Genomic DNA, 13,578 nt, shown 5'->3' with positions numbered 1-13,578 from the left:
CACTGAGGTAGTCAACCAACCCTTAAAGACCAGTTCTGAAAAGAACCACTTTCCTGGAATGCCTGACCTATCCATGCCAGGTGGGTACACCCTAAAACCCTGCAAATGTTCTATTTCAAACATCCAGATCAAACAATAACAAGAATATTTCCACAATAAAAATTGCGATTAGCACAAAAATATACAATAGTATCAAGCTCCTTTGAGCCACTTCAAACCTAACAACTTAAAAAGTGCAATTTCTTCAATAATTATTTTTTTCTTTTAATGGCATGTTTAGGGACAGGGAAGGGGTAGATTGTAAGGGCAATTCATCCAGCCCTGAGAAACAGGGCAAAAAAAAAAAAAAAAAGGGAGTCCTAACAAAAAGGCTTTGATGGGTATATTCAGAGTATTCTGATTATTATCTTCTTTTTTTTTTTTTTTTTTTTGCTTTTTTAAGGGTGGCAGTTCATGGAGACACGGAGCAATAATAAAAATGGGTGGAGGGGAGATGTTTCTTCTTCTGTAAGGCTGGAATTTAACTGAACCTTTTTCTTGCTGTTGTCTTTCAACATCCATTGCAGCTTATGGTGTAAACCCACACATCAAGTCAGTCTTCACTGTGACAGGTCAGGAACGCCCTCGGCCCCGTTTCCCTGCTGAAATAAAAACATTAATAAATTATTTAAAAAAAAAATAAGCCAGACAAAACACTTTAGTTTTCTCAATTAACAGTCTTAGTTCACCACAGATGCATGTCAGGGGGAGTAATAATTTAATGACTTTCCAGGAGAAACCTACATGAACCCTTATGATCAAAATACCTAAAACCAAATATTAGGAGTTTTGAATCCCTTCAAGAGGCTTTCCAAAATTCTCTCTCTGTGCAATGCAGAGATGCTACTAAGTGTTCCTATAACTTATAGAATATATTTCAACTATCTTGCCTTCCTATAAAAAATAAAATCCTGATGTTATCCATAAAGCTTTCCTATTATCTTCTATTCACTTAGACTCACTTTAACATTTTTAACTGGGTTTAAAGTTTGTCTTAACAGTAATTAGTCTCATTTTAATTCATGTGTGATAATAAAAAGCCTACAGGGAAGCCCTCCAGATGGACCATACAGGTCTTAAAAAGCCAAGTTAAAGCTTTTTCAGGGTTCTTGTTTTAAACAACTTGTCATCATTGTGATTATTCCTTATTTAAATTAATTACACACCAAGGAGTTTTCTATACTTTGTTTTCTAATACAATTATATACCATTTGAAATTCATGTAGCCTGCAATTTAATTTTGCACTTGTCTGCATTTTGAAAATACTTTTATTTGTTTAAACGAGTAAGAGTATGATAATTTTATCCAAGTCTCCCTGTAGTGCTCAATCCAAATGACCACATCCTTAGAGGATGTTTCTGAAATATTTTCCATGTTTAAAATTCCAGCTATAGATTGTATCACAGAGGAGATGTTCTATATATAATAGATTGGAAATGGAAAACATTCATTTACCTCTGATTGTTCCGAGGCCTCCGCGCTGGGTGAAGCCCACTCGGCCCCTCGGTGTGATTACACCGCGGCCTCTGGTCTGACTGGCACCTCCACGGACTCCTCTGGCCCCTCGTCCTCGCAGAGACCCTTGGAAGTCATCATAACCATAACCGTAGGGGTCCTCGTAGCCCCCCCGGTAGTTGTGGTAATCATATCCATAGTAATCGTAATAGTCTTCATAGCCGTAGTAATCATAGGAATAACCGCCCCTTCCACCTCTTCCTCGGCCTCTTGTGGGTGGCGGCATGTGAGGAGGCCCATAATAGTAGTATTCATCATACCTAAAAAGAAATATATAGAGTCCATCTTAGAGTGATAATTTTGTGATTTATATTAATTTGTATGAAGCAGTTTAGAGGGAATAAAACTGCCTCTCACTTGATCTGTTAATTACATGTTGCCAAACCTAGCCTGAGTAGCTTTGTTCCTGCTTACATTTGTGTTTTGGCAGCTTGTCTCTGGGCTTTGCGTTCTTTCCTCTTCTGGTCAGGGGGCTTGGCAAAGACTATTTCAATGTGCTCTCCTTCCAGTTCCTTGCCATTGAGATCAGTTAAAGCCTACAAAAGGAAAAATACTTTATTTTTTAAAACATCCTGTGGTGACATGTCAAATACATGAATAATTCTAGAATTCTTTCAAACCTTCAAAGCACCGTCTCTTTCTTCAAAGTGGATGAAGGCGTAGTCTTTCAATTTTTTCACTCTCTCCAGCTTCCCAAACTGACTAAATGTTTTCTCAAGCGCCTCCTCTGTAACAGTGGTAGCTAGATTCCTCACGAAAAGCACCTTGACCTAAAGAAATCCAGGTTTTATTTAAATTTCAACAGAAGATGGGCCACTTCAAATCAAAGAGACAATATAGACTTCAATATGGCCGTGTCCGTCTTTTACGTTTACTTACCTTAGCCATGACTTCAGGGTCTGGGTCCTCAATCGGATCGGCCCATTCCACCGTAACCACGTTTCCCCACACCTTGACCTTTCCGCTCATGAGTCTGCGCCGAGCCTGAGCTGCCGTCTTATGGTCTTCATACTCCAGGAAGCAAAAGCCTCGGTTCTTCTTCTTGTCGTCTGGCTGGTGGTATAATATGACATCATTTAGACCTTCTGCAGAGACAAAAACAAGAGAAAAGCTGAGTATTTTTCTCCCACACACAACTTATTACACATCAAGTCAACATCAGATGAACATTTTCCAACATTATTAGTGGTAGGTTATAATTCAAGCTTAAATTTTTCATAAAAAAATAAAATCACTTAAAATATTCAAACCGACTGCAAGTCAGAATTAACACAAAAGAAAGCCAGGTAAGACAGCTTTGGTGTTTTGTTTTTGTACATAGACTTCACCAAGTTCATAAAAAGGGCCTACAGCAGCTTTATTGATTGACTTTATTGATCTCTACCAATTATTTATAAACGAAACTTTGATTTACAAAGAGCACGCTGCCCTGGTATCCCATCTTTAATTTAGCAGTTTTTGCTACTTTTATTACCTAGAGAGAACATATCCCTCTACTTAATGACATGTTGTGCTTTTTTTTGGTTTTTAAAGGCCAATTAGTTGCTGTGAAGGGCTTTATTTGACCAAAAGGGCCACAAGTTTGATATGTGTGCTGTAAAAGCTGCACTCACTAAACGTAAAAAAATAAATAACAGAAAAAGGGCTGACAAGTCAGAGACTCACCTGTAACTTTAGCAAATTCTTCGACAATCTGCTCTTTTGTTTTACTCTTGGGGATGGAGCCAACAAAGAGTCTATTATTGGCCACAGAAATGCATACGCCGATGTGTTTACCCGGTCGAATTTCATTGTTGTTGCACTGTGGATATTTGAAGAACAGTTTTAGATTAAAATCTAAAATAAAATTAAAAAGTCAAAACTATTTTTCATCTTATATCAGAAACTATCCTCTACATGTAGAAGTAAAATACTAGCGTAGCGAACGCTACGCCAGGTTCCCTCCGTCAGTGTAAAAAAGCTTCATAATTGCAGTGAAGCATGCATACCAATTTGACAGCTTGTTGTGCAGACTCTTTTGTGCAGTAAGTCACAAAAGCATAGCCTCTGTTGAGACCACTTAGAGGATCCATCATCAGGCGGAGGTCCCAGATGGTGCCGGCTTTCTCAAACAGCGGAACCAGCTCATCCTCAAACAGGTCTCTGGGAATCTTTCCAACAAATATCTGTAAGGTAGATTAAAAAAAATAATAATAATAAATCATGAACATTGTTGAAATGTGAAGAAACAAAGCAATGGGTGAAATTTGGGGGACGGTGTCTCGTCAGCTCTTAGCGGTAAGCTATCACTGTAACCTTGGTTACTACAGCAGACAACAAAGCTTCATCATTTGGACACCAAGACCTTAAGCAACATTAGATAAGCCTTAAAAAGAATGAACCAACAAAGCAGCAAAGTGAAGTGAGGGTTGCATACCTCTGTACCGATGGTGGGTTGTGTTCCAGAATGGGCAGCCTCTGGTGGAGGTCCCCCATACTTCCTTTGTCCCGTTGTCACATCAAGTGTGTAGCCAGTTCGATCCAGCAGAGCCTAAAATCAAAGAACAAAACTCAGCTTTAATAATAATTTCATACATGTGAAATAAAAATGTAAAAATTCTATTTATTGTTGTAAGATAAAAATTAAGCAAAAACACATAGTTGTTAGCCACTGTTAAAAGCAGACAAACTCCTCCACAAATTATTAATTTGGATGGCTCCTCACTTTGATTTTGGCTTCATCTGGTCCTTTGTTGGTGTCCGACACTTTGGTCCCTTGTTTCTCTCTTTGTCTGTATGTCTTCATCACGCCACAGAGAAAGGCACTTTTGTTCTGTAAAAAATACGAAAAAAAAAAAATCAGAACGAGGAGGTTGCAGATCACATCAGCCAATGTCATCATAACCTTATTCAATGCAACTGTTATGGTTCACATTCTTAGAATATAGATTCTAGATTGGATATTTTAATGATAAAGAAACCCACTTCTCTTTCATGATAATTCATGAAAGAGAAGTGTTATTTGTTATTTGTAAGGCATACCTGAACATGTGAGAGGTCGCTGTCCTTGAATTGTAAAAGGACTTGGAGAGCACCTTCTTCGTTGAACTCTTTCAGAGCCTCGATTGCTCGGTCATCTAAATCACTGTGTGACACCAAACCTGCAGGATGGGCGAAAGAGAAAAGTGCTACCAAAAACGTGACACATATGAAAAGAACGCTGTGTGCAAAGTTTTCCACATCAGCTCCTGAGAAGCATTCAAGTAAAGAATTACTACAACTTAAAGGGGGATTGAAGTGGTGGACAAGCCTGCATTTATGTTGTTATCATCACAGTTATAAGAAATAATCACAACACATGCAAAGTGCCTTCCGATACCACCCTGATTCCAGATTCAGCGCCATCTGGCCAAGACAAGAGGTGTCTTTCTAGATATGACAATTCCCTCCCCAAAACAAAATTATCTGAAATAAAAGTGACCCAAAAATGTTCAACGTAGAAACTTAATTGGCAGTCCGGGTGAGGTCATCCAAAAACTTGGGAGAAAAAGATCAAGGCGCCATGTTGGGGATATCGAATCACACAGATGGTGTATAATTAAATATTTTGAAGCACTGCAGTACCCATTTTGGTTGGAAACCACAAAAAGTTGCTTCAGGATCCCAATTCCCCATCCCCCACTCAGAAAGATGATAAAATAACAGTACATGCATGAATTTATACAAAGAATTGCATATTAAATATGCAAGTGTATTCATAATGCCTTACCTGCTATGTAAATTTCATCTAGTTTTTCAGCAACTTTCTGTGGTAAACCAGCTTCTAATAAAGTCTGGAAGTGCTCAGAATGGGTAACTGCAGCAGAGGTGTCCATTGGCTCTTCTGGACCATTTCCATTTATATGTTCTGTGGCCATGTCTCCAGAAATCTGTATAAATGCAATGAGCCAAATTAATCCTGGTTCAAGGGCAAGACTTTGGATGTGTTAAAGCCTCAGATTTGTCAGCAATATCATCTTAGAAACACACGAATACAAACAAATGATGTCATCCTCGGATATGGAAAAAAATTACGAGTGTGTCCAATATATAAAAGGGACAGTCCACTGTGAAAGAAGCTGTGGTTTTTGCAGTCCTTTAGTGGCAACAAACTTTACATCTTGATATTATAATGGCAGCTTCCAGCTTGGAAGGAGCCCCAAATCATTAAGGCAAGACAGACAATACATGTCATTTTATTAAAACCAAAAATATAAAACAAATAAAACAAAAACACTGGTAGTTTTAAGGTTGGTTTAAAAGAAAATGGTGGAGGAGCTTTGTTATTAGCTTATAATAAAAATAAATCAGACATTAAAGTTTTATCATCTTAGCTTCTTATATCCAGAATTGCTGCTAAACTAACAGTTAACCACCTTCTCACCACTTCCTTCAGCAGATAAACGCGTTCAGACAAGATGCCATGGCTTCCGGTTGCTGAGCATTAAGAAAAAAATGTTTGGGGCACACCGTGAATGCTTAAAATGTACCTAAAATGAAACTTATTTTACGGTAGTAAACGGATAACCCTTACAGATAAGATCAAACTGCCCCCTTCACATTTCAGCAGCAAGCTAAGCCAATTCTTTTCGGGGCTAAGCTTTTTCTCTGCTAGTACTAGCTTGAAATCTAATTACTTCAAACGTCTGCTGGTCAGTCTCCCAAACACGTGTTTTCTGTGGTTAAAATATTACTGCTGAAGAAAAGTGTACATTTCATTCTACAAATACAACAAAGTCAACATTTCAATGCACAAATCGCAAGGCATATATTTTATATTTGTATCTCTGGTTTATTTCCGTTTGAGGTTATGATGTTATGACACATTCGATACCGTTAGCAGGCTAGCCGGCTAGCGCGCAAAGCTAACTCCGGAGCCTTTCTGGGACAATAACACGGCGCTCGTGTCTGCTTTTTCAGCGGAAAGTGCGGCTGCTGTTTAAATAAACGCAATACATGGGTTACAGTACAATCGTAAGACAGCTTTTAACATATTTTGTACACATATCGAGCTTCCTTATTGAGCTATATTAGCATAAATTGACAATGAACATGTCAGATCCACGATCTGTCAAAATGAGCTAGCTGAAGCTAGCATGCTAACTCGCACGGTGTGTGAGGCCATTGTTAGAGCGTCATTTCTGAGTACAAACTTACTAAATAATAAAGCAAGCTTTTTACATTTAAAGTGTTTTAACGGGACCTTAAAGGCTAAGCGTTTAGCTCATCGGATGCGTGGTTAGTCAACGTGCCGCCACATAGGAAGAGTCCATTTTCAAAAAGCCGGTCTGGACAACTCGTTCCCAACCACCACCAGTTTCCACATTGTTTGAAATAGCGCCGCACAATTCGGGGGGTTTAGCACTAAATAAAACATCGCTGACAAGACAGTTGAGAAGCATTCGCCCTACCTGCCACTGGCACACCAATGTGTGTGGTGCTGATTGTATAGGAAGATAAAAGTGATATTTAAAAGACGGAAAAAGTGTAAAACTCCCGGCACTGATCCGACTTCAGTCATTCACTCTTGATGATGTAAAATGGCTGCCACGTTCACGCCTCGAGTTTTGTCTCGTCGATGGGGTTTCTTGGACAGCCCTGCACGGGCTTGCCTTGTAGAGCGGCGGGTCATCCGCAGCCTCATCCAACACAATTACCGCGTGGACAGCAGACACGTTCCCTCCAAACAACAGCGCATTCAGACATGTTGTTTTATTACTGAGCAGACCTGCTACAGTTAAACAAAAAAATAAACACAAACGGATTGACATCAAATAAAGAATTGAAATTGGAAAAATGAACGAAACAAGAAAAAGGTTCCCCTGTCTAACATCCCCACCCACCAAATGAATCAAAACAAAGAACTGAGGACTAAACTGAAAATCAGGAATTTTTTTTAAGGCATATTTTACATTTTACTGTAGCTACTCTGCAAAAAAAAGAAAAAAAAAATTAAATCATACCTTCATATTCATTCCCACTTTTCATAACCGCATGATCATAATCTAATCTAATCACTTTACATAACCTCATAATCTAATCTAATCTGATCTTAAAATAATTTTGCCAGGATTTTCCAGTAACCAGCATAGAAAATGACATAAATAAGAACAAACAAAGAGGTTAAGATATTTTAAAGCATAATATGTGTGGTGTAGATGTACGGAAGAGAATTAGGGCCACTGAAACAATAAAAAATAAGTTAACAGATTTTAAAAATTATTTTAGTTATGAGAAAAAAAATAACTTTAATCTGACCTTAATCTCAGACTTTTTTCTCAAATTTCTGACGTTATTCTTATTATTCAGACTATTTTTCTCAAAATTATGACCTTAATCTCAGAATTCTGATGTTATTCTCAGAATTCTGCTTTTCTCGGAATTCTGACTTTTTTTCACACAATTCTGAATTTAATCTCAGAATTCTGACATTAATTTCAGAATTCTGACAGGTAACAAACATGTTAGCATCAAGCCATAGCCATGTCTGTTTTAGAGACTAAACTAGCTCTCTTGTATTAATGACCTTCTGCTCTTCCATTAATGAAGTAGCATCACCGGGGACCCCTCAGGCACGTAAAAAGTCACCTAATTCCGTCATTTTCCACCAATGTGTTATTGGCCCTCCCAAAAAACTCACATCTTTGTCAGTGAATCTAAGTGCTCTCACATCTTTAGTGCCCATCGACATTACGATCCAAAATTCTGAGTTTAAAGTCAGAATTCTGAGAAAGAAGTCAGAATTCGGAGATTAAAGTCAGAATTCTAACTTTTTCCCATATTAAACAAAAATAATATTTACAAATTAGTTAATTTTTTTTTTTTCCAGTGGCCCTAAACCTCTTCCATATAAAGGTGTCCACTGTAGAACCAACACTGAAGTAACAGATGCAGATCTTTGAGGACTGAAATCTTTTCACATGATTTACAGAATAACAGTCCAGAGGCGGTTCTATAACAAATTCACATGGGGACGGCGGCATGTTTTTATCTGCGCACAGAAACGACATCAAATAAAAACTAGGGCAGTAGTTAATCATTTAAAACCTATATGTTAGGTGAGATTCAGAACCAAAGAACCCCTTGCAGCTCTGCATTGAATGGAGTTAAATTTCTACATCGTTTAGTTAAGTTCAATGTTCCAATTGAAAACTTGTATTTTTGGCTTGAAAATATTAAGTCTACGTTAACAAAAATTAAAAACCCCTTATCATAGAAAAAAAAAAAACACTAAATCATGGGTAACCAATTAAAAATCAGTGGGGTCCGAATAAAGAAAATCAACAACCAATAAAAGTCCGGAGACATTTTAAATTATAATCTGTTACTTTTAAACAGAATTTAACACTGAAATAAAATAAGGTGTTCATGCATCCATGTTATACAATGACACCTGAATTGACTGTTTTTGTTTTTTCTTTCTTTTTTATGGCTTAATTAGAGAAGTGGGCTTTACGCTGCCTTGCAAGGCTTTCAACCTGGGTTTGATTGAAGACATAGCCATTCTAAAGCAGATCAAGGAGCTCATTTTGAGCCTGGATCCATATTTATTTTTGATTCTGTTAATGGTGGAGAATCCTGCTTCACAGCAGCAGGCTGAGCCAAACATACTCTAAATGTGCAGGGTCATCTTTGAGCACAATTTCACTTTTCTTTCACCAGTTCACCGCATTTCTTCCAGCAGTCCACACTTTCTCTGCTCTCTTTTTCTCATCGTCTTCTCCTTCTTTCCCATCGCCCGGCTTGCCACAGGTTTGCCTGCTGTGTCTAAAAGTAGCAGCAGCAGCAACCCAGACTGACGCAGCTCATTGGCTAAAATCTATCATGTGCAGCCTGGTGCCGAACGCTCTGGAGGGCTTTACCATTTTACCAAGAGAAGCGGTGCAAGTGACGTTAGACACTGTCGTCGGACAACTTATAAATGTTTTAAATCAGGCTGGGTCCGGTTTAGCCAGCAGGTGGATCCAGATCTGGACCCTGGTCCGCTAATCCGTGACCTCTGCGCTAAATAATTAGTTGGTCTATGTATATCTATCAAAAGATGAAAACAAAGCGACCATTTTGAGTATTAGGTCAATGTGCACTCAGAATTCAGAAATATTATATATTTTTGACTTATTCTAAATGAAATCAGAATTAGAACTTTAAACTGAGACATTTTTTTTTTCCAAAATTACATTCAACAGCTTTAGGACTGAAGCTATACCCTTAAAGTTTAAAAAATAATTAAAATCTACTGGGCTGCTCAGTGGAGCACTGGGAGGCCTTGCAGCAAGGAGGTACCGGGTTCAATTCCCGCCCTGGGGTCTTTCTGCATGGAGTTTGCATGTTCTCCCTGAGCATGCGTGGGTTCTCTCCAGGTACTCCCACAGTCCAAAAAATTAGTGTTAGGTTAACTGACTTCTCTAAATTCTCCTTAGGTTTGAGTGTGTGTGTGAATGGCTGTTTGTCTTTGTGTTACCCTGTGATGGACTGGCAACCTGTCCAAGTTGTACCCTGCCTCTCGCCCGTAGACAGCTGGAGATAGGCACCAGCCCAGTTTGTGACCCCAGCAGGGATAAGAGTGATGGAAAATGGATAAAATATACTGCCAAGGAAAAAAAAAATTAAATAGGTCTAAAGAACTGATCAATTACTATGTCTGTCCCAGTGCATATCATCTTTAGAATTTTATTTTAGTGTAATGTCTTGAGTACAGGGGCCAGAGCCAATGTAGAGCCGGCCCTGGCCCCTTTTTGCCCCTGTCTAGAATCACCAATGTCTCACTCTCTGTCAAATTGGCTCCAGAGATTATCAGCCTGTGATCATCGACCTTCAAGTCCTGCCATTATGCATTCATAAGTAGATTTAGGCCTGGACTTTGGATAGGCCGTTCTACCACTTCAATATGCTCTACCCAGCTTCTCAGGAGCCACTGTCCAGCATGGTTTAGAGTTTTCCAATGATTCACAAACCTGACTTAAAAATGGGTATTGGAGTGGAGACACATCTAAAACATGTAGGGCAGTGGATCCTGAGGACCAGGCTGTAAAACCACTATTCTAAACCATCCTGTAGTCTTGAGCTTTTTGCTGACTATTGCCAGTTTTCCTCCAAGAGTATCTGTTCAGTGTGATGCTGCACTCACTGTGTTTCAATAAGAGGATGGTCTATGCAGGGTGTGGTTCTTGGCTTGCTTTCTGTATACATTTAGGCCAAAAATGTAATCTGATTATTAAAATCTGTTAGAATCCTTAAATGTTGTCAGTTCCAGCCTCTGGTTCAACTGTCTGCATCAAAGTGTCCTTTGGCAAGACAATTCCCTTGCAGGGCCTTTGGTGGTGGCGTTGTTCCTGTCACTGTGCCCTAGAGAAGCTGTGGATACAATGTAGCTTGCCATCATCGTCGTGTGATTATCTGTATATGTGAAAGACTGTCACTGAATGTAACATAACACGCTTTGGGGTCTTTCTTTAACAGCTATTCAAATAAAGAATACTTTCCCAATGGGTGTTTTAAAATGATCCTAAGCATGGACGATGCATAGAAATATGGGACTTTGTAAAGCACTGCAAGAGCTGCAATGAGTTTAGTAGGTGTGTGAATGATTCAATCCTCAGACTGTTGATTGTATCAGTAGCCATTATTGACAAAAATAGAGGCCTGACCTTGAGTAAAGTCAGTGTTTATGAGTGGTTTATCAAAAACTCAACAAGGGGGGCTACAAACCTACCCAGTAATACTGCTTCTATCAGGAGGGTAAAACTTCCAGCAAATTATAGTCAGATGTTTGGGAAAAGATTTGCTAAATGTTTTACCCTGGTATACATATTAAAAATGTTAGCTTAACAAATACTGAGGAAAAACAAACTTCTTTATAAAAAAAAAAAGGAAATATTATTCCACTTTCACCCCGCGTGTGATTAAACATTAAATCTGTGATATAAATCAGAAATATTTTATGTAATAGAGTTTTCAGTAAGAGTTATCCAGGAAGTCCCATTATTCACCACACTGTGTCACCCCTCTCACAATGTTGCAACCATAAACAACTAGAATAAGGTCAATCCAGTAGGCTGCATTTTTTATTGGCATCAAATATATTTTTATTCACTTAAAATAACATCTATTGGAGCCATAAGAAATGTGTACCCTTTAATTTCAATTATTAAAAATCAACAGTGAAAACGAAAACCTATTTTATCAGATTTGATCCATAACAGCCATTTTTATGTCAGTCAGTAGAAACATAGTTAAACCTGCTGTGGAATATCTAGAGGTGAATTAAATACTTAAGTATTTCATTCATGAAATACTTAAGAAAGAGTAAAATGGTTACTTAAACACTGATTAATTGTTGGCTTGATTGATTGATTGACTTTATTGATCTCACGTTGGAGAAATTTACTTATAACATCTGATTTAACATTTAAAATCACCAGACAGTCACCAGATATACATTTATATGCAAATTCAGGTATTTAAAAGTATAAATTTAAATAGTAGAAACATTTCCTGCATTATTTCAACATAAACTTATGAAGCCAATCTTTACTGGAGGTAGCGCATTCATTTCAGGAAAGGATAAAGAACTTCCAGCTCCAGTATCAGTCAGAATAACGCTACTCTCACAAGAATGTTACTTAGCCCTCCCTAAAAAACTATTTTTTTATTTCTTAAGTCTGAGTTCATCTTGATCCTCTAATAGGGCACCGGACCCTAGAGTTGAGGGACTTGGAGGGGGGGGAACACATTTTTAATGCCACTCTGTGGTAGGATTTAGTGACATGCCATTCAAACAATGATATTGGAAATCTGTTGTCTGCTGTCAAACTCTGATGCTGTGTGGTAACTTTTACATTTTTCATTTTAAAAATCGGTTGCACATTTCATATATTCTCATTAGCCTGACTTTAATTTAACTTTTTGCAGTGCACACATTTAGTTAACTTTATTTGTCAGGTTGTAGTTTTTTTTTTTTTTTGTCAAGATGCAATTGATTAATTTCTTTCTTCTTTGAGTTGCCAGTTTCCTTGAGATCTGCTGGTGGAGGGCTGCAATGAGCTCCAGCTTTCCTCAATTGGTGGTTGCAGGCTAATCAGCGGATCAAACCATTTGTAATGGGAAGGGAAGTTTGTTTATCATTTGTTTAAAAATTCTTAGTTTGGGTAATTTTGTTAATTAGTTAAATTTAGAAAGTATTTAGTGTCTGGCCAGTATTTATCTGTTTAATTAAGTTTATTTGTTTATTAGTTTGTTAGTCAGTTACCCCCCTTGTGTGTCAACAGTGGTCTGATCAGCCACTATTTAAGTTTCCCTCATGTCCTGTTTGTGTGTGAGTTCTTTATGTTAAAGCCTGAATTAAATTCTGTTTTGTTGACCTCTGTTTTTGGGCCCAGTTTATCATTTTTTTTTTCTTTTTTTTTTTTTTTACATTTTTGGAATAAATTAAGATTTTTTTGAAAAATTTCAGTGGTTTTCTGGCTGGTTTGTGCAAATCCCTCACAAAGTCTAATATCAGCCGGATATTAAGATATTCTGATCAAGCTTTTTCTCACATCCCACACTCTAAAATGAGAAATGAAAGTAGGTTGGATTTATGCTGATACCCTGTCAGCCTAATATCTGTATCCTAACAGAAATGAAAAAGTTGTATCTGGACAACTTTTTCGTTTATGGGAATCACTAGGTTTGTAATCCAGCTTTAGTAAGCAATAACAAATTAATGGATAATTTTATGCTTTAAAAAATTTGAAATAATTTGGAAATAAAAAAAAAAAGTTTTCAAACCCCTTTTCAACCATTGATAGATCAGTCTACTTTCTTATCAGATACAATTTCCTACTTTCTATCATTTTTAATACAAGTTAATATTTTCAAACCAAAATTTTATTGAGCACAGTTCAGATTTACAGTTCATTAATAAAAAGAAATGAAAAAGTAATTTTAAAAAGTAAAATAGGTAGAATGCTTTTAGCTGCAAACATTTTATTACTACTCAAAGTTGTTTTGCTGGAGCAAATCAG

The 13,578-nt window shown here is 37.6% G+C and overlaps 1 protein-coding gene across 2 annotated transcripts; it reads right to left on the bottom strand.

The window, feature by feature from the left end:
* Positions 1-409: 409 nt before the first annotated feature.
* On the bottom strand, positions 410-7,143 carry LOC119797778 (heterogeneous nuclear ribonucleoprotein Q). 2 transcript variants are annotated; one of them, XM_038306979.1, is made up of 12 exons: positions 6,985-7,143; positions 5,304-5,463; positions 4,577-4,695; positions 4,260-4,367; positions 3,972-4,085; positions 3,544-3,720; positions 3,221-3,356; positions 2,435-2,640; positions 2,176-2,325; positions 1,970-2,091; positions 1,496-1,815; positions 410-641 (listed from the first exon to the last, which is right to left on the bottom strand). In XM_038306979.1, exons 2-12 carry the CDS (start codon positions 5,449-5,451, stop codon positions 613-615), a joined length of 1,629 nt encoding a protein of 542 aa, XP_038162907.1. In that variant the 5' UTR covers positions 5,452-5,463; positions 6,985-7,143; the 3' UTR covers positions 410-612. The 2 variants fall into 2 exon arrangements, with proteins under 2 accessions (XP_038162907.1, XP_038162908.1); XM_038306980.1 differs by lacking the exon at positions 5,304-5,463 and having other exon boundaries at positions 6,985-7,137.
* Between the last annotated feature and the right edge of the window lie 6,435 nt (positions 7,144-13,578).

This window comes from Cyprinodon tularosa, unplaced genomic scaffold, assembly GCF_016077235.1.
Source record: "Cyprinodon tularosa strain WSP-4 unplaced genomic scaffold, ASM1607723v1 ctg6, whole genome shotgun sequence".
NCBI lineage: Eukaryota > Metazoa > Chordata > Actinopteri > Cyprinodontiformes > Cyprinodontidae > Cyprinodon > Cyprinodon tularosa.
Note: the sequence above shows the minus strand (reverse complement) of the source record. Positions and strands in the feature narration are given on the sequence as shown.

Coding starts and splice junctions, on each gene's coding strand:
- LOC119797778 (XM_038306979.1), bottom strand. CDS start 5,451: ATGGCCACAGAACATATAAATGGAAATGGTCCAGAAGAGCCAATGGAC. Junction 2,641..3,220: donor AGAATTTGCTAAAGTTACAG/GTGAGTCTCTGA, acceptor TTGTCTCTGCAG/AAGGTCTAAATGATGTCATA. Junction 1,816..1,969: donor CAAGCTGCCAAAACACAAAT/GTAAGCAGGAAC, acceptor ATTTCTTTTTAG/GTATGATGAATACTACTATT.